Source organism: Vicia villosa, linkage group LG6, assembly GCF_029867415.1.
Source record: "Vicia villosa cultivar HV-30 ecotype Madison, WI linkage group LG6, Vvil1.0, whole genome shotgun sequence".
Classification (NCBI taxonomy): Eukaryota; Viridiplantae; Streptophyta; class Magnoliopsida; order Fabales; family Fabaceae; genus Vicia; species Vicia villosa.
Window position 1 is genome coordinate 23898743 of NC_081185.1, and position 26473 is coordinate 23925215.

General features: G+C 36.6%; 1 protein-coding gene across 1 annotated transcript; it reads right to left on the reverse strand.

The window, feature by feature from the left end:
• Positions 1 to 15436: 15436 nt before the first annotated feature.
• Positions 15437 to 16402, reverse strand: LOC131611342 (enoyl-CoA delta isomerase 1, peroxisomal-like). Its single transcript, XM_058883384.1, has one exon. It carries the CDS (start codon positions 16245 to 16247, stop codon positions 15546 to 15548), a length of 702 nt encoding a protein of 233 aa, XP_058739367.1. The 5' UTR covers positions 16248 to 16402; the 3' UTR covers positions 15437 to 15545.
• Between the last annotated feature and the right edge of the window lie 10071 nt (positions 16403 to 26473).

Below are 26473 nucleotides of genomic sequence, written 5' to 3' on the forward strand. Positions count from 1 at the left end.
AGATAATAAAGACAAATGAGGTGACTAGCACAGTTACCTATGGTCGGCGTCCCTTCAACTGCACGCGCGCTTATCCATGAACAGTAACGACAGGTTTACCATCCCGAGATAAAACGTTACAGCTGTTTTGCTTTAAAAGAGGTTCTGAATCAACTTAGACAATGAAACGTTAGTAATAACCGAATCATAATTTCTAAAAGATTTCAATCAGAACTTCTGATTTAAAAAGAAATCCACATTCATTTCAGAAGATACTCATACGTAAGAACTTCTCATCTTCTCATTCTGGGCATAAATCCATACTGATGTTCTTCAGAATGAACTTAAACCTATCTTCAGCCAGGGGTTTTGTAAAGATATCAGCCCATTGATGGTCTGTATCCACAAAGTTTAAAGATAGAACACCCTTCTGAACATAGTCCCTTATGAAATGATGTTTAATCTCAATATGTTTAGCCTTTGAATGAAGAATAGGATTCTTAGATAAACATATAGCAGAAGTATTATCACAGAATATAGGAATGTTACTCTTATATATCTGATAATCTTCTAACTGACTCTTCATCCAGAGCATCTGTGTACTACAACCAGCAGCAGCGACATATTCTGCTTCTGTTGTTGATAGAGCAATAGTTGCTTGCTTCTTGCTATACCAGGAGATCAAATGACTTCCAAGAAATTGGCAACTTCCTGAAGTACTTTTTCTTTCAATTCTGTTTCCAGCATAGTCAGCATCGCAGAATCCTACTAAGTTGTATTCTTTAGATTTTCTGTAAACTAAGCCAACATTAGTAGTACCTTTCAGATACCTTAGAATTCTCTTAACAGCAGTTAAATGAGATTCTCTAGGATCTGATTGGAATCTAGCACACAAACAAACACTGAACAGAATGTCAGGTCTAGAAGCAGTCAAATATAGAAGAGATCCAATCATACCTCTGTATAACTTCTGATCTACCTTCTTACTTACCTCATCCTTACCTAGGATGCATGTTGGGTGCATAGGAGTTTTGGCTTCTTTGCAGTCTAGAAGATTAAACTTCTTCAGAAGTTCCTTCACATACTTGGTTTGGTGAACATACGTTCCTTCTGATGTTTGATTTATTTGTATTCCAAGGAAATACTTGAGTTCTCCCATCATGCTCATTTCAAACTCAGCCTGCATAGACTCAGCAAACTCCTTTCCAAGTGTAGCATTAGATGTTCCAAAAATAATATCATCTACATATATTTGACAAATTAAAATATCCCTTTTAAAGGTTTTACAAAAGAGAGTAGTGTCCACTTTTCCTCTAGTGAAACCATTATCCAGAAGGAAAGAACTTAAGCGTTCATACCAAGCTCTGGGAGCCTGTTTCAATCCATACAATGATTTCTTTAGTTTAAAAACATGATTAGGAGACATAGAGTCTTCAAAACCAGGAGGTTGATGGACATAAACTTCTTCATCTATATAACCATTTAAGAAGGCACTCTTAACATCCATCTGATAGAGAGTGATGTTATGTTGAGTGGCAAATGAAATTAATAGACGAATAGATTCTAACCTGGCCACTGGTGCAAAGGTTTCTGTATAGTCAATCCCTTCTTGCTGACTATAACCCTGAGCCACCAGTCTGGCTTTGTTCCTTACCACTTCACCTTTCTCACTGAGCTTGTTTCTGAAGACCCATTTTGTACCGATTATATTGAATCCATCAGGTCTAGGAACAAGATCCCAAACGTCATTCCTTGTAAACTGATTCAGTTCTTCTTGCATAGCAATTATCCAGTCTGGATCTTCTAGAGCATGATCAACAGAAGTTGGCTCGATCAAAGATACAAGACCTAATTGACAGTCTGCATTGTTCTTAAGGAATGCTCTTGTTCTGATTGGATCATCCTTCTTTCCAAGAATAACATCTTCTGAATGATCAGAGATGAGTCTGGATGATCTTCTGACAGATGGTTCTTCAGAAATGCTTAGATTCTCCAGAGAAGCTGATACTTGATCTTCCGATTCTTTGCTTCTGAGAAGCTCTGCTTCTGATGCGTTGCTTCTTGGCTCAACAACTTCTGATATATCAATATCACAATCTGCAAAATTATCAAACTGCTTTGGTTTTTCAGAACCAAGCTTATCATCAAATCTGATATTGATTGATTCTTCTACAACCAATGTTTCAGTATTGTATACTCTGTAGCCTTTTGAGCGTTCAGAATATCCAAGAAGGAAACATTTTTGTGCTTTGGAATCAAACTTACCAAGATGATCTTTAGTGTTCAGAATAAAGCATACACATCCAAAAGGATGGAAATATGAAATGTTAGGCTTTCTATTCTTCCACAATTCATAAGGAGTCTTATTTAGAATAGGTCTGATAGAGATTCTATTCTGAATATAGCATGCAGTGTTTATTGCTTCTGCCCAGAAATGCTTAGCCATATTGGTTTCATTGATCATGGTTCTGGCCATTTCTTGCAGAGTCCTATTCTTTCGTTCTACAACTCCATTTTGCTGTGGAGTTCTAGGACAAGAGAAATCATGGGCAATACCATTTTCTTTGAAGAATTCTTCAAAGGATCTGTTCTCAAATTCACCACCATGATCACTTCTAACCTTTATGATTTTACACTCTTTTTCAGATTGAATCTGAATGCAGAAATCAAAGAACACTGAATGAGACTCATCCTTGTGTTTCAAGAATTTTACCCATGTCCAGCGGCTATAATCATCTACGATGACTAATCCATATTTCTTCCCTCTGACAGATGCTGTTTTGACTGGGCCAAACAGATCAATGTGCAAGAGTTCTAATGGCCTTGAGGTAGAAACAACATTCTTGGACTTGAATGCAGGTTTGGAGAACTTGCCCTTCTGACATGCTTCACAAAGAGCATCTGATTTGAATTTCAGATTAGGGAGTCCTCTGACAAGATCCAGTTTGTTAATATGAGAAATCTTTCTCAAACTAGCATGACCTAATCTTCTGTGCCAGACCCACTGCTCTTCAGAAACAGACATAAGACAAGTCACCTTCTGACTCATAAGATCTTGCAGATCTGTCTTATAAATGTTGTTCTTCCTCCTGCCTGTAAATAGGATTGAGCCATCCTTCTGATTTACAGCCTTGCAAGACTTTTGATTAAAGATTATATCATAACCATTGTCACTCAATTGACTGATAGATAAGAGGTTATGTGTTAATCCTTCTACAAGAAGTACATTAGAAATGGAAGGAGAGTTACCAGACTTTATAGTTCCAGAGCCAATTATCTTGCCCTTCTGATCTCCTCCAAACTTGACTTCTCCTCCAGACTTAAGCACCAGGTCTTGGAACATAGACCTTCTTCCTGTCATGTGTCGTGAGCATCCAGAGTCCAGGTACCATGACATGTTGTGCTTTGTCCTTTTTGCAGCCAAGGATATCTGCAATAGGAATAATCTTATCCTTAGGTACCCACATTCTTTTGGGTCCTTTCTTGTTAGATTTTCTCAAGTTCTGATTGAACTTGGGTTTAACATTATAAGCAATAGGAGGAACAGCATGATAATTTTTAATGTGAGTTTCATGATATTTCCTAGATTGTGTCACATGCTTTTTGGTGTGTGTTATGTGAAAACTTTGAGCATGTGAAGTGTGCCTAATATCATGGGAGTGGCCATACTTGAACTGATCATACAATGGCTTGTATGTGAATTTCATTTCATCAACAGGTTCAAGTTTGTATGGGGTTTCACCCTTAAAACCAATGCCGACTCTTTTGTTTCCAGACACAGCATATATCATAGAAGCTAGCTGACTTCTGCCAATACTTCTAGATAAGAACTTCCTGAAACTTAAATCATATTCTTTCAGAATATGGTTTAGACTGGGAGTGGATTTTTCTGAATCAGAAGGAGATCCAACATCATTGGATAATTTTAAAAGTTTTTCTTTTAATTCAGAATTTTCCAACTCAAGCTTCTTTGTTTCAAATTCAAATAGCTTTTTCAGCTTTTTGTATTTGAGACTAATCTGAGACTTGAATTCCAGAAGTTCAGTTAGACCGGAAACTAACTCATCTCTAGTAAGTTCAGAAAATACCTCTTCAGAATCTGATTCTGATGTAGATTCTGATTCGTCATCTTCTGTCGCCATCAGCGCACAGTTAGCCTGCTCATCTTCAGAGTCTGAATCGTCTTCTGACTCATCCCAGGTTGCCATAAGACCTTTCTTCTTATGAAACTTCTTCTTGGGATTTTCCTTCTGAAGTTTTGGACATTCATTTTTGAAGTGTCCAGGCTCATTGCATTCATAGCACATGACCTTCTTCTTGTCAAATCTTCTGTCATCAGAGGATTCTCCACGTTCAAATTTCTTTGAACTTCTGACGCCTCTGAACTTCCTTTGCTTGTTCTTCCAGAGTTGATTTAGCCTTCTGGAGATCAAGGACAGTTCATCTTCTTCTTCAGATTCTGATTCTTCAGGATCTTCTTCTCTAGCCTGAAAGGCGTTAGTGCATTTCTTGATATTGGATTTTAATGCAATAGACTTACCTTTCTTTTGAGGCTCATTTGCGTCCAGCTCTATTTCATGACTTCTCAAGGCACTGATAAGCTCTTCCAGAGAAACTTCATTCAGATTCTTTGCAATCTTGAATGCAGTCACCATAGGACCCCATCTTCTGGGTAAGCTTCTGATGATCTTCTTTACGTGATCAGCCTTGGTGTATCCCTTGTCAAGAACTCTTAATCCAGCAGTAAGAGTTTGAAATCTTGAAAACATCTTTTCAATGTCTTCATCATCCTCCATCTTGAAGGCTTCATACTTCTGGATTAAAGCGAGAGCTTTAGTCTCCTTGACTTGAGCATTTCCTTCATGAGTCATTTTCAAGGACTCATATATGTCATAGGCCGTTTCCCTGTTAGATATCTTCTCATACTCAGCATGAGAGATAGCATTCAGCAAAACAGTTCTGCATTTATGATGATTCCTGAAAAGCTTCTTCTGATCATCATTCATTTCTTGCCTTGTCAGCTTTACGCCACTGGCATTTACTGGATGTTTGTAACCATCCATCAGAAGATCCCATAGATCACCATCTAGACCAAGAAAGTAACTTTCCAGTTTATCTTTCCAGTATTCAAAGTTTTCACCATCAAATACCGGCGGTCTAGTATAACCATTGTTACCGTTGTTTTGCTCAGCAGAGCCAGATGTAGATGCAGGTGTAGACTTTGCAGTTTCACCAACCATCTTTTACTGAAGCGTTTTTCTCTTCCTGAATCTTTTCTAAACACGGTTAAGTGCTTGCACCTTAGAACCGGCGCTCTGATGCAAATTGAAGGATAGAAAAACACTTAGAAAGGGGGGGTTTGAATAAGTGTAGCTTTAAAAACTTGACAGATAAAAATAAATTGCACAGTTATTTTTATCCTGGTTCGTTGTTAACTAAACTACTCCAGTCCACCCCCGCAGAGATGATTTACCTCAACTGAGGATTTAATCCACTAATCGCACGGATTACAATGGTTTTCCACTTAGTCAGCAACTAAGTCTTCCAGAGTCTTCTGATCACACACTGATCACTCCAGGAACAACTGCTTAGATACCCTCTAAGACTTTCTAGAGTATACTGATCCACACGATCACTCTAGTTACAACCTGCTTAGATAACCTCTAAGACTTCCTAGAGTATTCTGATCCACACGATCACTCTAGTTCCTTACAACTTAATGTAATCAATTCTAAGAGTATTACAATTGCTTCTTAAAAGCGATAATCACAAACTGTGATATTTCTCTTAACGTTTAAGCTTAATCTCACTAATATATTACAACAGCAATGTAGTGAGCTTTGATGAAGATGAAGATTCTGAGCTTTGAATTTGAACAGCGTTTCAGCAAGTTAATATGAGTTGTTTTGGTGCAGAATCGTTAACCTTGCTTCTCATCAGAACTTCATATTTATAGGCGTTGGAGAAGATGACCGTTGAGTGCATTTAATGCTTTGCGTGTTCCGTACAGCATCGCATTTAATGTTATACGCTTTTGTCAACTACCTCGAGCCTTGTTCACGCTGTGTCTACTGACGTAGCCTTTAGTAGCTTTTAACGTTCCTTTTGTCAGTCAGCGTAGCTTGCCACTTGTACTTCCTTCTGATCTGATGTTTGTGAATACAACGTTTGAATATCATCAGAGTCAAACAGCTTGGTGCAAAGCATCTTCTGATCTTCTGACCTTGAAGTGCTTCTGAGCGTGATACCATCAGAACTTCAGTGCTTCTGTTCTCTTGTTCTTCTGATGCTTCCATAGACCCATGTTCTGATTCTGCTTCGACCATCTTCTGATGTCTTGCCAGACCATGTTCTGATGTTGCATGCTGAACCCTTGAGACAAAGCTTCTGAGCGCTGAATTATGCATACTCTTTATATATTTCCTGAAAAGGAAATTGCATTGGATTAGAGTACCATATTATCTTAAGCAAAATTCATATTATTGTTATCATCAAAACTAAGATAATTGATCAGAACAAATCTTGTTCTAACAAGCACATGGAAGCCCGTAGGTTTTTATAATTGTGCACCCGCATTTTGAACTATTCGGACCCGTTGTCTCCGCCCGCTTCGCCTCATGAAAAATAAAATTCAAGCCCAAACGGGATACGTTGTAAATCAATTGCGAGTATAGATTTTTTCCCTTAAACCGGTGTTCCATAACCGTCTTGCTTGGACCAAACGATGTTTGTATTTCATTCTGTTGATTTTAGAGCATTTGGTTCACGGTGTCCCATCCCCTACACAAATCCCCCTTGCTATCACCCAACCATTTCTTCAACGCCGCATGTGCAAATTCAACTCGGTTAGTTGTAGTGCAACCAAGATGTCTCACTCGATCCGTCCAAGCACAAACTACTTTTTATTTTACTTTGTCAAGGATGGTACTTTCGACGTAATGACAAAAAGTGTTAAATCCGACACACAATGTTTGGAATTGTACCACTTTCTCGGTATACAATTCTTCGGAACGTGCATCTAAAATCTTCCTCCATGCGGCCATAATCTTCTCCGCCACAACACCGGCTTTGATGATGTTACCGTTTTCATCCTTTCTTTCTTTCGTGCCGACTGCAAGTTTGAGCTTACTTCTCATATTGCACGTTAGGTGATACCGACAAAGTAACACGGTCGATGTCGGGAAGACGGTATCGACCGCATTCATCAAAGCATTATCTCGGTTGGTAATAATGACACTTGGCATATTATTTTGATCAACCAAAAAAGACTTACATTTTGCTAAAGCCCATGTAAAGTTATCTTCTTTCTCACATTCCAAAAAAGCAAATCCAACCGAATATGTCTTGTCCGTGGAGGTCACACCGGCAATTTCTAGAAGCGGAAGCCTATACTTGTTGGTTTTGTACGTCGAATCCATTACAAGAACGGTTGGAAATGTAATGAACAACTTGATACTTTCGGGATGAGTCCAAAATATGTCATGCACCGTAACTTTGTCCTCACACGTTCGGAAGCTTGAAACGTATTGGTTATCGCCCAAAAGTTTTAAAAGGTGTTGCATTTCCGACCTCGGGCCCATTTTCATGACTTTAATATTGTGTCGTTCATTGTATACTTGCTTGATATTTGAAACACTATCCGGTTTTTTCCGCTTCAAATCGGCAAGTATGTTTCTCGACGCCACTTTGATTGTCGATAATTCTGAAATAACTACCTTCTCTTCGCGGGACAACCGACAAGAAATTGGATGTACGTGTAACTTGCTTTCCAATGCATGATTATGAACTTCACAAATGACGCTAAAACGCCACAAATCATCAATCCTACGAGTCACGTACAACTTAAACGGACACACACACTTTCTCGATCCCGTGTCATCGTGCTTTAACACCCGGTTGGTTGGTACATACTTCCCACCCCTCTCGCAATTCAACACGACAAAAGCTTTCCGTCTACTACTTCCATTATCGAACCTTAATATAACAATGTCAAATCCAAGTCTACTAGCTTCACTTCGAACCCAATCAAGCAATTTTTCACGACAAGCGAAGCTCATATCATTTGTAAATTGTTGTCGAACATCCACCGTAATGGTAATTATTTTAACATCGTTTATCGGCTCTTTATCAACGTTGACCTCTTTCGGAACTTCTAACCATCGGCGATAATGTTGTCTGGATGCACCATACCTAACATATGCAAAAATACATAAAAGATGTTAAAACTTTTTTTTAATTCTGCCATACCTTATTTCGGAAGTACATTTCCGAAATTTGTTAGGTGGTTTATTTCGGAAATATACTTCCGAACTGACGCAGTTTTCTTTATCCTAAATCAGCAACCATGTAGTGGAATAAAAGATTAAATGATTGATGTTTACCTCAAATTGTAGCTTTGTATGCTCCCTTTAGTATGATCAACCACTTGAAACTTGATTTGGAGATGAAAATTTGATTGAGAATGATGGAGATTTTAGGGAGGGTTTATGTTTTGGTTTGGATGAAAATGATGAAATAGTGAAGGAGAGAAAATGTATATGAAAAGCTTTTTTCGGAGATGCATCTCCGAAAAAATACCTGACAGTTAAAAATCAACGTTAAATTTGAAATTTAAGTGTTTCAGAGATGCATCTCTGAAAACACCACAAAAAGGGGCAAACTGCAATCCAGCTCCATGTGTATTTAAGTTTTCTGTAAATCAATTTTGTTTCAACTTCATGTTATAGTTTACCCCAATTAATTTCTCCCTCCAAAAATAATTTTCTTGTTTCATCTTCATATTATAGTTTTGATTTAGTCTTTCATTTTAGTGTTCCATTTCATCATTCATAATCCAATAATAATAATAATAATAATAATAATAATAATTAAAATTATTATTATTATTATAACAATAATAATTCTGAGATAATTATAATAATCCAACATTTTAGTAGAAGAAGACAATAGAATCTGAGATACCAAACTCAATGAAATGAAATTTAATTTCTAAATGAAATGAAATTGGACAGTTACCACTAATAGGCTTCTCATCATAATCATCGCTCTTTTCCATTATATCATCAAAAGAAAGACCATATCAGCATTTCACATATTGTTACATGTAAAGTATTTCACAGATCTGGAATTTTTCTCCTTGTAACTCCAAGACAATATCAGCAATTTGTGTTTAATCTGGGTTCAGTTTCATTTGTTTTCAATTTAGGTTCATTTTCATTTGTTTTCAATTTTTCTCTTCACGGCCTGACAACGAAGCATTTCAATCTGGGTTCAGTTTCAATTTTTCTCCTAGTTTTCAATCTGGGTTAGTTTCATTTGTTTTCAGCCATGGCTAGTGACACCGTCGTTTCAGTTTCACTTAGATTGGTTTTTCCAACTTTCATTTGCAATTTTTAGGGTTTGATTATTTGGTACAACCATGACGTATGAATTGCAATTTCATTTGTTATTCAGTTCCACAAGGATACAGTGACAATTTTTTTATCATCTTCAAGGATGAGAAGGGCGTATGAAGAAAACAATAGTTGTAATTATGGATTATCACTGTAAATTGCTCTGCCATTTTAAATTTACAAACCAATAATCAGATTTCTGAACCCCGTTGTTGAAACCCATGTAGAGGAACATGATGGGGAACTTTGAAGAAATCCAGAAAAAAAAAAGAATTAATAATTTAGTTAGTAAGTTTAATCACAAAAATAAAAATGCTTCAATGATAATGTAACATCTATGGTGACCATCATATACCTAGTTTGAATCCAGGTCTAGGACAAATATTTTGATAATTTATTGAATTTTCATTAATAGTATAATTATCATACGCCACATCAGCGTCACGTCAGATGCCACACAAGCAAAAGTTGACGTCGTTAGTAAAAATTGGACGGAGAAGACTAACGTGAATCTTTTTGAAAGTTCAAAGACCACTTTGAAACTTTTTAAAGATAAGATACCAGAATGCACCCCGAGGTAAACTTAAGAGACCAAAAAGGGTATTTTGCCTTTTTTTTAACTAATAAAAACTAAAATAAAATCTAAACAAATAAAATAATACTAATCCTAAATAAACTAAATTAAACAAAATTTTAAAACTTTTTTTTTACATCTTTTTAATAAAATTGAACTAATAATAAAACATATATTTTTAATATTTTTGAAGTGATAAAATAAAACAAATATCTATTAATTGTCTAAAATAAAAAACTTGAACAAATGGTAACCCGAATAAAAATATGCAAAAATGCGAAATGCAAGTTATTTTTGTTGACTTTAATAAAACTCTAATTTTTTAAAAATATACAAAATGCTACCATGAGTGTAACGCCCGTATATTTGATTAGTTATTTAATTGAATCATTTTGGAATTTATTCGTTGATATTGTGAAATATTGGACGTTAAATTATCTTATTGGAATTAATTATCTAATTATCGGTGGTGAAATAATGAAGTAATAATTTAGTTGGGATTGTTTCGGTGGTTGACAGTAGAAATATGGGGGTGTGAATATTAGGCCCAATGAGAATAAGAAAATGACAGTGTTATTTTATTGATTAACTGGAATTATAAGAAAAAGGAAAAAAAATTAGAGGTAGCATAAGGGTTGGCTATCAGAGAACAAGAAAACAAAGGTTTGGTGAAGATACAAAGCGATTGTCGTGAAGAGGAAAAATGGAAGAAATAGGCGAATACCAGAAGCTAGGAAATTCGACCAAAATTTATAGGGCGGTCTCCAATCTAAGGTAAGGGGGTTCTAACTCTATAACCGGGAATATGATGGATGATATGTGGGGTTTTGGATTGTTGAAATTCTACTCTGATTTGTGTTGTTGTTCTCTGTGTCGGTGTTGGTGTTGTTTGTGTTATTGTTGTTGTATTGGTGTTTTTTTGGAAATTGATAAGAACCTGGTTATGTTAATTAACTGTTGTGGCAACACAAAATTGTTTGTATCGATTTAATATAAATTGAAGATTATGAAAATACTGATTGTTAAGTAAAAGGATCAATGAAATTATGAAGAAAATTAGATTCTGAGAAGAAGGAAAAAGAGAGATTCTGGAAAAAATGAGGAAGTGGTGGCGGGGGCCACAAGGACATGGGGTGGGCACCCCAGAGTGTTAAAAATGAGGGGGTGGGCGCCCCAGATGAAATAAGGGGGGACCACTCAGTTTTCCCCTTTTCTTAATTATTCTCTTAAATTGCTAACCTGATATGAAAGAAGTTACTTTAATTGTTCCAGCCTATTGTGAAAGTTGTTAGACGCTAGGCTTAAGGATCTAGAGGGGGGGTGAATAGATCTCTCAGAGTTTTTCGGAATTATTTCAAACTTAAGCGAAAGCGGTTCAGGATCAACTTGCGTCTATTCCGGACCGCTATTGAAAAGGTTGTATATGTGATAAAACCACAAAATAATTGGGATTAACAATGAAAGGATAGGTTATTGAATCAATTCGTTGCTCTAATGAAAAACGATTAACTTCTGATTTGATAAACTTGGTTTGCAATGCTTTGATAATGGATGAAGCAAAATCACAAACACTTGGTGATAATATCCAAATTGATTGTGATTCAATATGTGGTGAATTGTGATGTTTACGAAGGTTCTTAATACACAATTTTAACACTTGAATCGTTGATCAATTTGCAATTATAACCAACTACGAACAAAACGTAAATGAAAAGATAAAGCGATAACAACACGATATTTGTTCAGGCAGTTCGTCGATCGTCCTCGCTACGACTACATCTGCCCCCAATTCCAAACGGGAATTGGGATGTCTTTCATTATTATTGAAAACAGTTTATACAAAGAAGATAACAAAGCGATAAACGATAAACCAATTATGTTGATCCTTTGAATCTTCTTCCCCCTTAATCTTGAGCCAGATCAAGGTCTTCCAAGAGCTTCACTTTGATTTCCTTGCTGCAGTGTATTGAATTCCTTGAACCCCTGTTCTTCAATTTTCACACTCAGCTGAATCTTTGATAAAGCCTCTTGATAAAAACCCCCAAAATTCACCAATCTTGGAGGACAAAATCCGCAGATTTTATTCACCAAAACCCCACAAATCTTCACCCACTAGGAATCTTCAATTCCGTTCCATGGACGTTATCGATCTTGAGCGCAAACCCTCAATGCAAAAATGATTGTGTGTAGTTGTGTCGATGATCGGGGATGAGAAACCTTTGTGTATCTTTCAGTTGTTGGTGTTAATTTTCAATAAATGACAGAAAAGAATATATAAAGGAGCAGGCTCTGTGTATCAGGAACACACAAAATTTTGGCAGGTTTTGAGCAGGTAGGTCGACCTACTTTGTTGGTTGGGTCGACCTAATAGAGGTAGATTTGGCTAAGTTGTAATTGCTTCCAGTTGAGTCGACCTATTGGTAGCTTAGGTCGACCTAAAAACAGTTAAATTGCCTTTTTGAGGCTTTTCTTCAGTTTAGGTCGACCTGGGATAGAGGATGAGTCGACCTAACAGAGACAAGTTGTTTTTGCTTCACTTTGAGTCGACCTGCTGGAGCTCTGGGTCGACCTAACAGAAATATGCAATGTTTGCTTCAGTTTGGGTCGACCTGATTGTGAACTAGGTCGACCTGACAGATGCAAGGATGGTCAAAACTTCATTTTCTTTGAGTCATTCACTTGTGCTCTTGTATTTGGTTGCTTGTGATGTTTGCCATGAATCAAAAACTCATTTGTGATTGTATGCTTGTTCTTACAAAAGTATAGTAACATAATAATTTTAGGAAATACATTAGCATGATTTGCAAATGAACTAATGATAATTATTATAATTATTCCAACAATAATAATTAAATGAGTTGTGCAGTGTTGATAAATAGCCGAAGTATATACATTTAGTCAATGTAAATTAGCAGCAGAACATAACAGTGTATGTAATAATTTAGAAGAGCACTGATAGGAAGTATCAGCAGGAGTAATTGGTAATAGCAGTATTGATAGAAAAAGAAAATTAGTAGCAGCGGGTGGCAGGTTGCAAGGGAATAACAATCTAGTAGTTTTGACAGGAAGCTAATATGAACAGTGTAGCCAAGTGAATAGTAGTGAGGTGTTAGTTTGACAAGAAACTAATAAGAGAAATTAGTATAAAGTAGAAACAATGAGTAATTTTAATCGATAAAATTAGTTAACCAGTTTGATTCAAAAACTGTCTGAATAATTACGAAATGCGCGTAGGTTATTTTGATTGAGTTAGTATGTTGAATATTTGTTGGAAGCTTGTAAACTTGTGGGAGATGTGAATTTGGTTGAATTAGCGAATGTTGATTTATCGTTAAATTAATTGTGTTGCTTTATTGACTTGCGGTTGAGTTAGTGATGTTATTATACTGGGTTGTTATTGTGACGATGTTATGACGAAAATGAAAGAGTTTATAATAATAAACCTGTGACGACATGATGTTGATAATTTACCTCTATTTATTGGTAAAAACAGTGATATAGGCGTATGCCTCGCGACGAATTTTGTGGTTGTTGTGTATGTGATGTTGAATTCATCGAGTCACATACATTTGCATTTTTTGTGACGGCCTGGATTGGCAAAATGTGACGAAGACTTATGCCTTGTTTGATGCCTTTATTAATTGGCAATTGGCGATGGGGGCTGAAGCCCTGGGTACCACATGCATGTGCATTGTTAGTGTCTCATTCTAAATTGCATGAGTGTGAATATATGTGAAGTGCTGTGACTTGAATCATGAATTGAATTGTTTGTTGAATATATGATGATGTGAAGTGATTTGTGATGATAAAACCACGATGTGGTCGTTTTTATTTGACCTAACTCTAATATATTATTTATCATAATCTCAATTATATTGGTAGATATCTCACCCCTTGTGTTTGAATGTTACCCCTATGTTGGTAACGTGCATGTTAAGAAGATTAATGCGTTTTCGGAGTGGCTTGGAAGATATCAATCTTCCGCTGTTTATGTTGAGTCGGGTCATGCTCTAATATGTAACACTCGGGAAAGGATGAACGTTTGGTTGTTGTGATTGGATGTAAAATGTTTTGATAACATGAATATGAATATTTTTCCGCTTTGTATTAAAATGCGAAGTTGATATCTATGAAGTTTATTTTGGTTCATCCGTGTGTAAGTGTTATGTATCTATTGAATTAAAATGAGCAGGTTGTTTTATGATTTATGTTTCTGTGAATTGTGACATCCCGTTTGTTTTGTGGAAATTTTTATACTCTGAATTCGATTATAATTACTGGGTAGAAATGGGGTGTTACAATGAACGATGAATGTCTTGAAATAAATCTGACGCGCACAAATGAATGAAATGCATGGGGCTAAAGTCAAATGACATGTAGAAAGCCATCCTCGGGAGAGTGACAAGAGTTGACAAATAGAGATGTGGAATGGGAGTCGACACCTTGCCTGAAGAAAGATGTGAACTTAGAATTTTTTGATGTAAAAGGACAGATAGATCGACAATGGCAGTTACCATTTGTTGCTTGTATTTAAAAGCGTGAAGACGTGCAAAAGTGATTGAGTTAAGTTAGTGGATACGTGGCGCACTGAGAGAAAGGATCCAGAAATCAGTTATCAACTTGTATTATAAATAAAAGCTTTGTAATTAGATTTAAGGGTGTTCAGACTTACTTCTAAACTCACATAAAACTCAAAGTACCCAGCGAAGAGCCAAACGAGTTTGAGGAGCGCAATGTATGTTTGAATCACCAACTTTCAATTAATGTCAAGTCTTTCGTTTATATTTTCTTCAATCTCTTTTATGTTGTCTAGTCAATATCTTTACGTTTTTCACTTAACCTTTATTGTTATTTGTTCTCCAAAACCTAACAACGTTGTTTCGACCATTGCGGAATCACCTATTCACTCAATATTCTTACTAAATTTGAAAAACTCTAAACACGTGTTCTGAAATTTACTAGTCGATCTCGCAAAGTTAACTTCAATAAGAGACTAGTGTTGTTTACTAATTTTCACATTAAACAATAAGTGGACAATAACGAACATGTTTAGTTCACCAATATGCAACTTTAAAATGACATGATTTAAATATTAAATATGATGTTTTTGATATTTGGTCTAATAATTTAAATATTAAATATGATGTTCTTGATATTTGGTCTATGTAGTACCAAAGGACCAATCGGTTCAAGTTTGATTCGTCCTAATACATTTAATGAGATGTTGGCATGCATGGTTAATTCTAATGAAAAATTATGTTTATATTCATTGGTGTTTTTAGTTATGCACAATTTATTGATGTTGTTTCACACAAAGCATGTTGAATATTATCAAACTTCACAAATTATTTATGTTCATTGTTTGTTTATTTGTTTATGAATTCAACAATTTCATATTCTATAATCTAACAATTTCAGTAACAACACTTCATATTCTAGAATTTGAAAAATATATCTGCATGAACAAAAAAATTGTGAGGGGATAGAAGAATTTCACAAAAAATTTCCTTTATTTTCACTATAACTGTAGCAGTACACATACCTTTTCAAAACCAACAGATTCTTATTCAATTTCTAACACAATTACAAACTCCAAATTTCTAAAGTTTAGATTCAATATTTCTCTCACTTGTATCTTCAACTGCCCGAATCGCACGACTCAAAAACCTCTTCCGATTCTCCGCATACACGTGTCCATCCCATCCACGTTTCACCAAATCACCGCCCAAACCAACCGCAGCCTTAACCGTCTCCTCCGCACTATCATGCGCCGAGTCGATAATCCCCAACCTCACCGCCTCCTTAGCCGTAACCTTCCCCGCCTGCATCACAATCCTCCGCCGAGCTGCCGCGTCACCAACCTTACCCTCAACAACAGCCACAAACCACGCCGGAATGACACGGTTGATATCAATCTCGCTCATGTAGAGAAAACCTCTATCCGATCGCATCAAGACGTAGTCATGAGCGAGTGCGAGGATGTAGCCTGCTGCCGAAGCGTGACCGGTGACGGCGGAAATGGTTGGCATGGGGAGAGAGAGGAGATCGGAGACGACGGAGCGGAGGAGATCGTCGATAAGGATTAGGCGATCGGGGAAGGATTGGGCCCAGTCGATGTCGTAGCCGTTGGAGAAGAATTTGCCATGCGCGGTTGTGATGAGGGCGGAGGAAGTGGTGGCTTGTTGACGGACGCGGTGGAGGGCGGATTTGATGGAGTTGAGGAGTGTCGGATTGAGACGGTGCTCGCCGTCGCCGGTTAGGGTTAAGATGAATATGTTTCCATTCTTCTCTAAGCTACACATTTTTTTAACGATAATTAGTTAGAGTTTAAGCGATTCTCAAACGCGATTCTTAAACTCGATGAAAAGATACACAAAATCGTCACAATAGATGAACACTAGCGGGAATTTATTAAAAATAACAAACCGGGAATGGTAAAATTTTCAAAGTTTGACTGGTCCAACATTTAATTTTAATAATGATACGTCTCTGACTCTCTGGCATTTAGAGGCTAAAATGAAGATTTATTTGAAAAAATGGGGAAAATATTGATTTCAGTGGTTGAATGATCGACGCACTTTTATTATATGTACTTGCGACAAGGACAATGCGCTTTTATTATATGTACCTGCGACAAGGACAATGATGGTTATCCAAGTTTTTTTTTTTTTTTTTTTTTTTGACAGAATGGTTATCCAAGTTGTGATAAGATTTTTTTTTTTTTAAACTGAAAATATCATTAAACTGAAAAGAAGATACACAAAAGAAGGGGAAAAGAACCCCTAAGAGGAAAATAACCTAAGTTTAGGAAAACCAAATTTGTCTAACAAAAAATCCTCTCTAGCTTCTAAAACAACATGACTTTCCGAGTTGAAGAATTTGTACTTATAACCTAGGTTAATTATAGCATCAGCACAAAGATTTCCTTCCCTATAAATATGAGTAATAAGGAGACCTTTATGTCTAAAGTTAAAAAGACCATTGTTCCATCTACTTCTAAGACTCCACGGAATCAAGCTCACATTTTGGACCTCCCTAGTAACAATGATTGAATCGGTTTCAATCCAAAGATTCGTTCACTTTTTATTAATGGCTATCTCAATAACCATTATCACACCCAAAAATTCTGCTAACAAAGTCGTACCGTTGCCAATAAAGAAGGAGAAAGAACCAACATGATCCCCAAGAGACTTTCTGAAAATTGCACCACACGCACAAGATTTTGGGCTACCAGCAGCTGCACCATCAGTGTTGGCTTTAATCCATCCCTGAATCGGAGGGCTCTAAATGACCGTTAACAGTTGATTCGTGATAGAAGGAGCGATGGAGATGCGGAGTCTTTTAAGAAAAGAAAAGTCAGTTATAACTGTCTGATCCTTGTCTTTGTAAGAGTTGCCAACTAAAGTCATGAAGCTGCCAATGATCAGAGTGCACTTCTTCCAATCAGCATTGATGTCTTCGAACCGAGCTTTGTTTCTATCCTTCCAAACTTCAGTCAATACGCATTGAAATCCGGCTCTAATCACAACTTTGCATTGATTCGACCAATCCATGGAGAGCAGTCTCCAGCAATCTTCCAAACACGTAATGTAATGCCCAATGGCAATTAAATCCATGAACCAGATCCAAATATTTCTACTGAAACTGCAGGAAAAAAATATGTGTTCCGATGTTTCCGCTTTGATCTTGCAAAGACTGCATTGAGATGGAAAAGAGAAGCCTCTTTTGTGGATATTATCATCAGAAGCAATGGCATTGTGCATGTATTTCCAAAGAACCCAGGTGATGGAGGGAGGGATATTTTTGTGCCAAAGCCAATTCTTCTAGGGGACATGGTTAGATTGAGTTTGAAAGAAAGAGTAAGCCAACTTGGTGTTTAAGTTGCCATTGTCAGCATGTTTCCAATTAAGGGCATCAGAAGAATCCACGAGCGGAATGTGGCAGATGGAAATACGGCTTAAAAGAGAAGGGAAAGCCAAAGTAAGATTAGATGGGAGCTGCCATTGTTTGTTCGCAATGTAGTCAGCAACTTTAGAGGTCAAAGTTTTATGAAAAATAGAGGGGATGTTGAAAGTTACAGCCAATGGTTCACCACACCACGAATCGAGCCAGAAATTCACAGACTTCCCATCGCCAATAATCCAGGTGGAGTTATTCATAACATTAGTAATCTGGTGTTTAATACCACTCCATAGAGAGGAGCTAATATGATTGGAAATGGGCTTACCGTGTCTTAAAGCTCTAACTTGTAGTAAAGAAGACCAACTGTTGTCACTGTTAAAGAACTCCCAGCAGAGCTTGAGGTTAGTAGCCTTGTTTATGTTGCTAATAAAACGAATGCCCAGGCCTCCTTCCATAAAAGATTTGCAGCACTTATGCCAAGGGACAGTTATAAATTTTTGCTTGTCAGCATCTCCACTCCACAAGAAGTTCCTGAACCATTTCTCAATGGTTTTGATGATTTTAACAGGCCAATCATAAATCTGAATAGAGTACATAATCATGCTAGTTGCCACAGATTTTATAAGCTGTAATCTGCCCGCCGTGGATAAGAGAGTGGCTTTCCAATTAGCAAGCTTAAGCTTGATCTTGTCAGCAATGGGCTGGAGATGGATGGATTTGATTTTGCCTTTAACGATGGGGACACCTAAGTATAAAAAGGGAGGATGAGCAATTTTGAATCCAAGAATATCAGCCAGCTTTTTGTGTCTGTTGATGTTCATGGCTCCAGCATAAATTAAAGATTTTGTAGGGTTGCATGCCTGGCCAGAACAAGAGGCATATCTAGCAAGAAGCTCTTTGATAGAATTGATGGATTTGGTATCCCCCCTGCAGAATATCATGATATCGTCAGCAAAAAGAGTGTGGGAAGGCACAGAGAAATTCCTGGTACCTTTAATAAGGTTAACCGAACCAGAATTCACTAAATTAGTGAGACCTCTACTAAGGACATCCTCCACAATGCAAAAAAGGAGCGGCGATAAAGGGTCACCCTGTCTAACACCATTAGTGCAGTTGAAAAAACCCACTTGCTTGCCATTTAAACTAATGGATAAAAAAGTGGAGTTTAGGATAACCTTGATCAAAGAGCAAAATTTATCACTGAAACCAAACCTGTGAAGAACTTTCAGAATGAATTGCCAATGTAACGTGTCAAATGTCTTTGCCACATCTATCTTGAGAGCCACATTACCGCAAAAGCCTTTTTAAACAGCAGATTGGTAGCCTTTTTTTTAATAAAGGCCAAAATATATTAAACCAAAGAAAATAGTACAAAGAGGAGGGGGACCAAACCAAAACCTTCAAGAAGCACAAAGCGAGAGAAAAACAAAAACAAAAGATAGTCAACAAAAACACATAGGATAACTCATATCAAAGAAACTAGTGAGACGTACGGTTGGAGGCACCTACCTTGAAACCTTTGCACGCCTCAGGCGGTTTCTTCTTGTGCTTCCTATTTCTTGGAACCACCAATTGAAATGGTTGACTAGTGTTTTCATCCAAATCAACAATCTCATCTCTCTTATCCATGTTAGCCCAAGATTCACTAAGAAACTTCATAGCTTGTTGAGCATCTGAATCTGAATCTCCATCTTGTTTCTTGTCAATTTTACCTTGATCAATGGTATCTATATCAACTAAATCCCGCAAATTTTCATTTCCTTGGGCACCCAAGTCTTCTTGATGCAACACATCAATACTCACAGCATTCCCATCAACGGTGGTTTTCAAACAATCAACACATCCTAAAAGAGGATTATTATCAACACATGTAGCATTTTCACATTCAACTGATTCATTTCTTAAATCTTCATTCTGAGACTTATTCCCTGTGCGTTTATGTTTCCCCTTAGACACCCTTTTCTCTTGATCCACTTTAATAAGTTTACAAGACGAAAAACTATGACCAATGTTATGATATGCGAACAGAAAAGAGGCAAATTTTCATATTCAACGTTAACAAGAAACGCAAAATCTTCTCTTTCAACCCACAATTTATGTCTAATTTTAGTAGATAAATCAATATCAACTAAACTCTAGCAAAATGTCCAAAAGATCTCTCTAGAGGGCACTTACTTGTTGTATCATCCAAACACATTGGCGTTCCGAGACAACTAGCAATAGCAAAGATAATATTGTGACTCCAATATTCTTATGGCAAATCAAGAAAACGAATCCAACATTGAACTGTTGTCTGTTTGTGGTTATGAGGATTAAAGTCAGGAGTCCAAGCAAAAAGTTTGAGGAAGCCTGGCTTAAGGTTCCAAGAAAGCACCGCACGAACACGATGTACATCTTCAGCAGAAGAAAAAACAAATTCATAGAAACCTCTTCCTAAAGAAACAATTCCCCATTTACTTAAAGGCTTCCAAAGAGTGTTTAATTTACCACACAAGTCTTGAAGTTTTAGGGGAGGATCTCCTTTAGACAAAATCAACCTTCCATGAAGATGATTTTTACAAGATTCAAGACTGATCTTGTACTCTTCCTCCGAAATTTTGATAGTTATGTCTTCTCCTTTCAAACTAGATTTCGGAAATTGACCATGAGGGATAATAGCACATGTCTTACTCAACACTTAAGCAAAAGATTTTGCGCTTGTACCCTTCGCTTTAGGAACCGCGGCTTCACCTGTGACATCCGAAGATATATCGAAAGCAGACACCGGTTTTTCAACTGAATTCACAATATTTGCAAATGTCGACTTTTCAACGGGATGAACAACATTTGTTAAATTAATCAAAGGCACATTTAAAGACGACCCAACAAGTTCATTAACATTCAGAAGAGAGCCAAAATATTCTTGTTCTTCCATGAAAACTCTAATCCAACCCAAATTAAAATGCAGAACACGACAATGCAAAAAAAAAAAGAAGCAAACTTGTGAAACGGCTGGTTGAAAACACGGTCGGATGTGTCTGAGCTGTTTCAGAACTGTTCACCTTACAGATGGGTGCCGTCAAACAACACCGTCAGAAATGATGTCGTCAAACACCACCACAAACCCCTTAGTCTGTTTCACCGTCGGAGCTAATTCATCTTCCTCAATTTTACCTACGCCGCCATAGATACAATTTCCCCCAAATTACAAACCCTTTTCTCAAAATACTAAAATCATCAATAGAATTTGATATATTCGTATTTGTAAAATGTGAAAAAAAAAATTAGGGAATTTTTTATTCTATTCTATAAAGTGGAAAAAAAATCCTTTGAAAATGCTCTTTAATTTTTTGAGATATATTTTTGGACGTAGCAGTGAAATCTAGGGGAAGGGATTGGCTGACTTTAGTTTTTGATGCCTTTGTAACTTTACATTTATTTTTCATAAACTCAAAAATTCTCTCTACAAAATAATACATTTTATACATAGGAAAGTCGGAGAGTGTAACACCTCTATTTTATTTTCTTTAATTATTTTATAATTTAATTAAATATTAAGAATTTAATTGTGTGTTGTTAATTTAAATTGGCAATCTATGTTATCTTAATTACTTTGAGTGTTATAGGGATATTTTGATAAATTAATAATGGGAAATCCTATCCAGTGTCCTTGGGACACTATTTACGTGATTAAAGTAGTAAGTTTTTATCAAAATGCGTGTATTTAATGCATTAAAAATGTATCCTTAAAGAGTGCTCCGAGGGTACTGGTTAGCAACACCCATTAATAATTACTAAAATAGTTGGATTTAAGAGCAGATTATTTATTCAAAATTAGATAAGGAAGAAATAGTTATTTCTTTTAATTATTATTAGGCTAAATTATAGTTTTTGTCCCTCTATTTTGTCAGTTTCACGAAATTAGTCTCTCTATTTTAAATTCAAACAATTTTAGTCCCTCTATTTTAAATTTAAACAGTTTTAATTTCACTCTCATGTTTTTTTTTTTCAAAGAAAATGAATGAGATTTTTTATTTTTTTAACTTATAATTTTATCTTCAAAGTTCAATAATATGTTTATATACGATGATTTGTCGTGTTTTACAAGTAATTTGTCATTTAAAAAAATGAAAATATCATTAATTTTAAATGCAAAAGTAAGAAAAGAGACCAAAACTGTTTAAATCTAAAATAGAGGAACCAAAATTATTTAAATTTAAAATAGAGAGCCAATTTTGTGAATTAAAGAAAATATGGGGAACAAAACTACAATTAAGCCTATTTAATATTGTTATGAGGAAGATTTTATAATAGTAATAATAATAATAATTGTTAGAATAGAGAATTATTATAAATTAGATATTAAGTTTATTTAAGATTTAATATTAGTTAGTATCTAATTTTAAGTGTTATTGAATTGGGCTCTTATTAATATTTGGGTCTTAGTTTATTATCCATTTGAAGTATTATATATTGTAGTCTCATTGAGACATTAGGTATCAAGAATCAAATGAAAAAGTCTTTAATTTTCTTAGTTAGCTATTATCTTCTCTTCATTTTATCAGTTTTATTAGTTTTGTTAGGGTTTTAATTTAGCACCCTAACAATTGGTGCTTTCATTCTTGCACCAACTAGAAATCCTAAAACAATATATAACAGAAACTCATGAGATCTCAAACAAAAATAGAGAAGAGTTGAAGGAGCAGATACAAAATCTTTCAGATTCATTCAAAAAGACACAAGAAAAACTCAAAGAAAAATATATGCTCAAGAGGTATGCAGAAAAATAGACAGAAGAACAAAGAAAAAAAGAAAGTTCTGGTTCACATGGAAGTTTTCCGGCGAACTTTCCAGCGACAACTCCGGTGACGAAATTTCCGACGACAATTTCGACATCACTTCCGGCGATAACTCCGACGTCTTCTCTGACAAGAGCTTTGAGGACATCTCCATCAACAACTCCAGCGTCACTTTTGGTGATTTTTCCGGCGACATCTCAGGTCTTATTTTCGACTTCATTTTCGAATACGTCTCTGACATCCTTTATGTTGTCATCTCTGCTGAAACTTTCCGCGAGAACTCAAACAACATCTTCGGCGAATTTTCCGGTATCACTACCAATACCATCTCTACCGCAAAAACCACCTGATCCACCACTAGAACCATCAGATCCACCATTGTTCATTAATCCACAGCTTCGTCCACCACCAGAACCACCTCCATTTTCGGTTATCTCCTTTATTTTAATTTTAATTTTTATTAAATATTGTTTGAAGAAAAATAATGGAAAAGAAGAGAGGGAGAGTAAGAAGAAAAAGGAAATAGAGGGATGATATGAAAAAGAACGAAGAAAGAGAGAGAGGCAAGAAAGAATTGAAGAAGAAATTTTTTTCTGACCTCTCTCGGTTATCCTTTCTACACAATACCATCTTATCACACACTACTAGACTGTTAGAGTAGGTTACTTGGTGCCCACAATATGCCAGCTAAAGCCACCTACCTTACATGTTTCTCACACCCACTTGTTGTCCTTTTTTTTTTTACCTTTCTGTCACCACACAAAAAAACCATTACTTCATTCCATCAGGTGGACCCCATCCCACACACCTACAACCATTATGTCACGCCTGTCATACCCCAAATTTGTCCTACCCTTTACTTTTAACTGGCTTAAGCTTCCCATTTCATCTGCATACCCTCATTAGGGCATTTGCACGACTTTGCATTCATTCATTAAATAAAGCATATAAAAGCATGGGATCAAAGGTCATTAAGCAAGTTGAGGTTTCACTTAGGTCTTTGCAAGGTTATTTATCTCCTAAAGGATGGCGTCTTCCACATGATCGAGACTATGATTAGTTCAGATCTTGAAAGGCACTTGATGAGAGGAATTCTATTCATATGGAATGTTTTGACCTAGGGTTTATTTCCCTAGGCATTTGGTGGTCTCGACATGCTTAAGAATGCCTTGCAAGTCAATTAAAGATGTTATTGATTTATTGAGGAAAAAAGACATGTGGAGATTATTTGCAAGGTGTTGACTACATCAAGCAAAGTTGACCTTTTGACTAAATTCATGTTGATCCATATCTTTGGTTACTATTCCACTTGGATTGCTTCACTAAGTTTGCAAAGATGGAAATCTAAGAAAGTATATGTTTTGAATTTAAAATTCAAATGAGTATGAGAGAAGATGCAAGAATCATATACTACTTAAAGTACAAGAGTGAAGTCATGTATTCAAATTCATTACAAGTACAAGGAAAAGTCAAGGTTTATTTGAAAAGGTCAACATTCAAATCAGAAGTCAACGCTCCGCTATTCTAAGGTTCAAAGGTCAAATTACATTTCCAAAGTCCAATTCCCATTACAAAATATAAGTACAATACATCATCACAAGAATTCACATTTTGACCTATGGTTGACTTTAGTCAACTGTTGACTTTCTGGTCAAACAGTTGACCAAAGTCAGCACCTATCCTTTAACCATTTGGCCTCTGACCAAGACTTTTCTTGATGTCCTAAGCCCACTTCCAAGTCAATCTTCAAGCATTCTCTTCATATTGCACCCTTGACCTTCATGATCCACTTCTGCCTTGCCTTCACCATATGTATGTGCATACAGTTTTTCTTCTAAGCAAACCTGCATAATACAAAACCATTATCATATCACATACACACAGAACAAAACAAAAAAACAGTTCCATACCAAAACAGCCCCTGCAGCATTCAACAAAGACAGAACATAACCAGCCCTTGCAGTCTGCCACACACAAATCCACAAGCCCATACCTTATATGCAAACATTTTACCAACCGATTTCCAACTACCATTCTATAACCAGCTTTTAACTACTTCAACCAACACCCTCCAACAAAATCAACAGAACTTTTCCCACCCTTGTAACTAACTTTCAGAGCCAGTAACTACCCTAACAGTCCCTAACAGAATTAAACTACCTTCTAACAGTTTCAAAGCCATAACAGAAAAAGAAGGAGAAGGAGTAACAAAAAACGGATAACTGAAAATCAAGAAAGAAACTAACCTTTGAATCCATATATAGCAGAGCTCACTCTCTGAATTGGGAGATGACTCAATCTTCTCGATTCTTCATTGATCATAACCTTCACTTCTTCACTTCTCACTCTCCACCATTTTCTCAATCCCCTTCTCTCCCATTCAGCATCTTCTTCAATTCACCAACAGAAAATCTCCACAAAAAACTCTTCAACCTGAACCTCTCTCAATCTCCTTCATCTTCTCCACACTCTCTCAAAAAATCTTCTTGAATTCAGTCTGTAACCTCAATCTTCAATTTCTCTCTCGATCCATTACCATTAAACAGAGAAAACTCTAACCGAATTCAACAATTCTCGTCCTCAACCTGCAAAATCCTCCACTTAATTCGCCATTGAAAAAAGGAAGGAACTGGAAAATTTCACATAACAGAAAATAAAGAGAGTTGGAACTCACCATCACGAACCTTCAACAATTCGCATTTCAACAGCAAAATCCCCGTAATCTCTTCCGTCGATCTCTTTTCAACTTCAACCTTCAACAATCTATTTCAATCATCATCGATCTTCACCATCATTGCTTCAATCATCATTTAGAGAAACGATTGTGGCGTAGGCCTCGATGTGCGTTCTCTAAATATGCAAAACAAAACTCTTTTTGGTATGATCTAAGTCACAAATTAAATCCCCCTAAAAAACACCAACCAAAAACACTTCAAAAAACCTAATAAATGTTCAGATTTAAAACAAAGTAAGGAAGTGATGCGAAGCCTTGTAGTAGGTCTTCGTCATCATGGAATTACCCTAAAAGACACAAACCAATCATTTCTTTTTCTTTTGCCTCGTTGGCACCTAAGGGCACCGTTATTTCCGCTCGTACGCATCGTAGGCGATCCCTTATGCAAGAGCGTGAACGTTAACGCCGCCCAATTAAAAAACACAAAAACAAACAGAAAATCGTGAGCCGAGCTACGGTAACTCTGATTCCTGAAAAGGATACGTAGGCAGCGGGGTAGGGCCCGTGCGAGTACAACTCTTTATTTTCCCTACATTTTGCATTCATTCGCATGTAGACATAGACATAGTACACACCCTTTAGATAGAAACAAGCATAGGTGGATACCATCGAGTACGATGGGCGCGAGGGGTGCTAACACCTTCCCCTTGCGTAACCGACTCCCGCACCTAGATTCTCTGGTCGCAAGACCCTGTTCCTTCCTTTCCTAGGTTTTCTGATATCCCTTTCCCCTATGGGATAAATATATTGGTGGCGACTCTGTTCATTTTTCGCGAGCGTGCGACAGCTGGCGACTCTGCAGGGGATGTTGATAGACCTGTGCTGGTCCATTCTTAGCGAGTCGATCCTAGCCTCTGTTTGTTTCTTTTATTGGGTGTTTCTTTGTTTATTTATATGTTTACATCTTGTATATATGTTTGCATATCATGTTTACTTTCCGCATGCATCTGGACTATATTATGGGTCCCCGTGGGGGCCACATATTTTCTCTGTTTGCAGGTTGGGTGGGATGATTCTATGAGGTAAAAGGCCCAATACCCAGACCATGAGTGATACCTTAGGAACTAGGAATAGAGTGGCCATGACGGACAGAAGACGTATGTCTGATTGATCT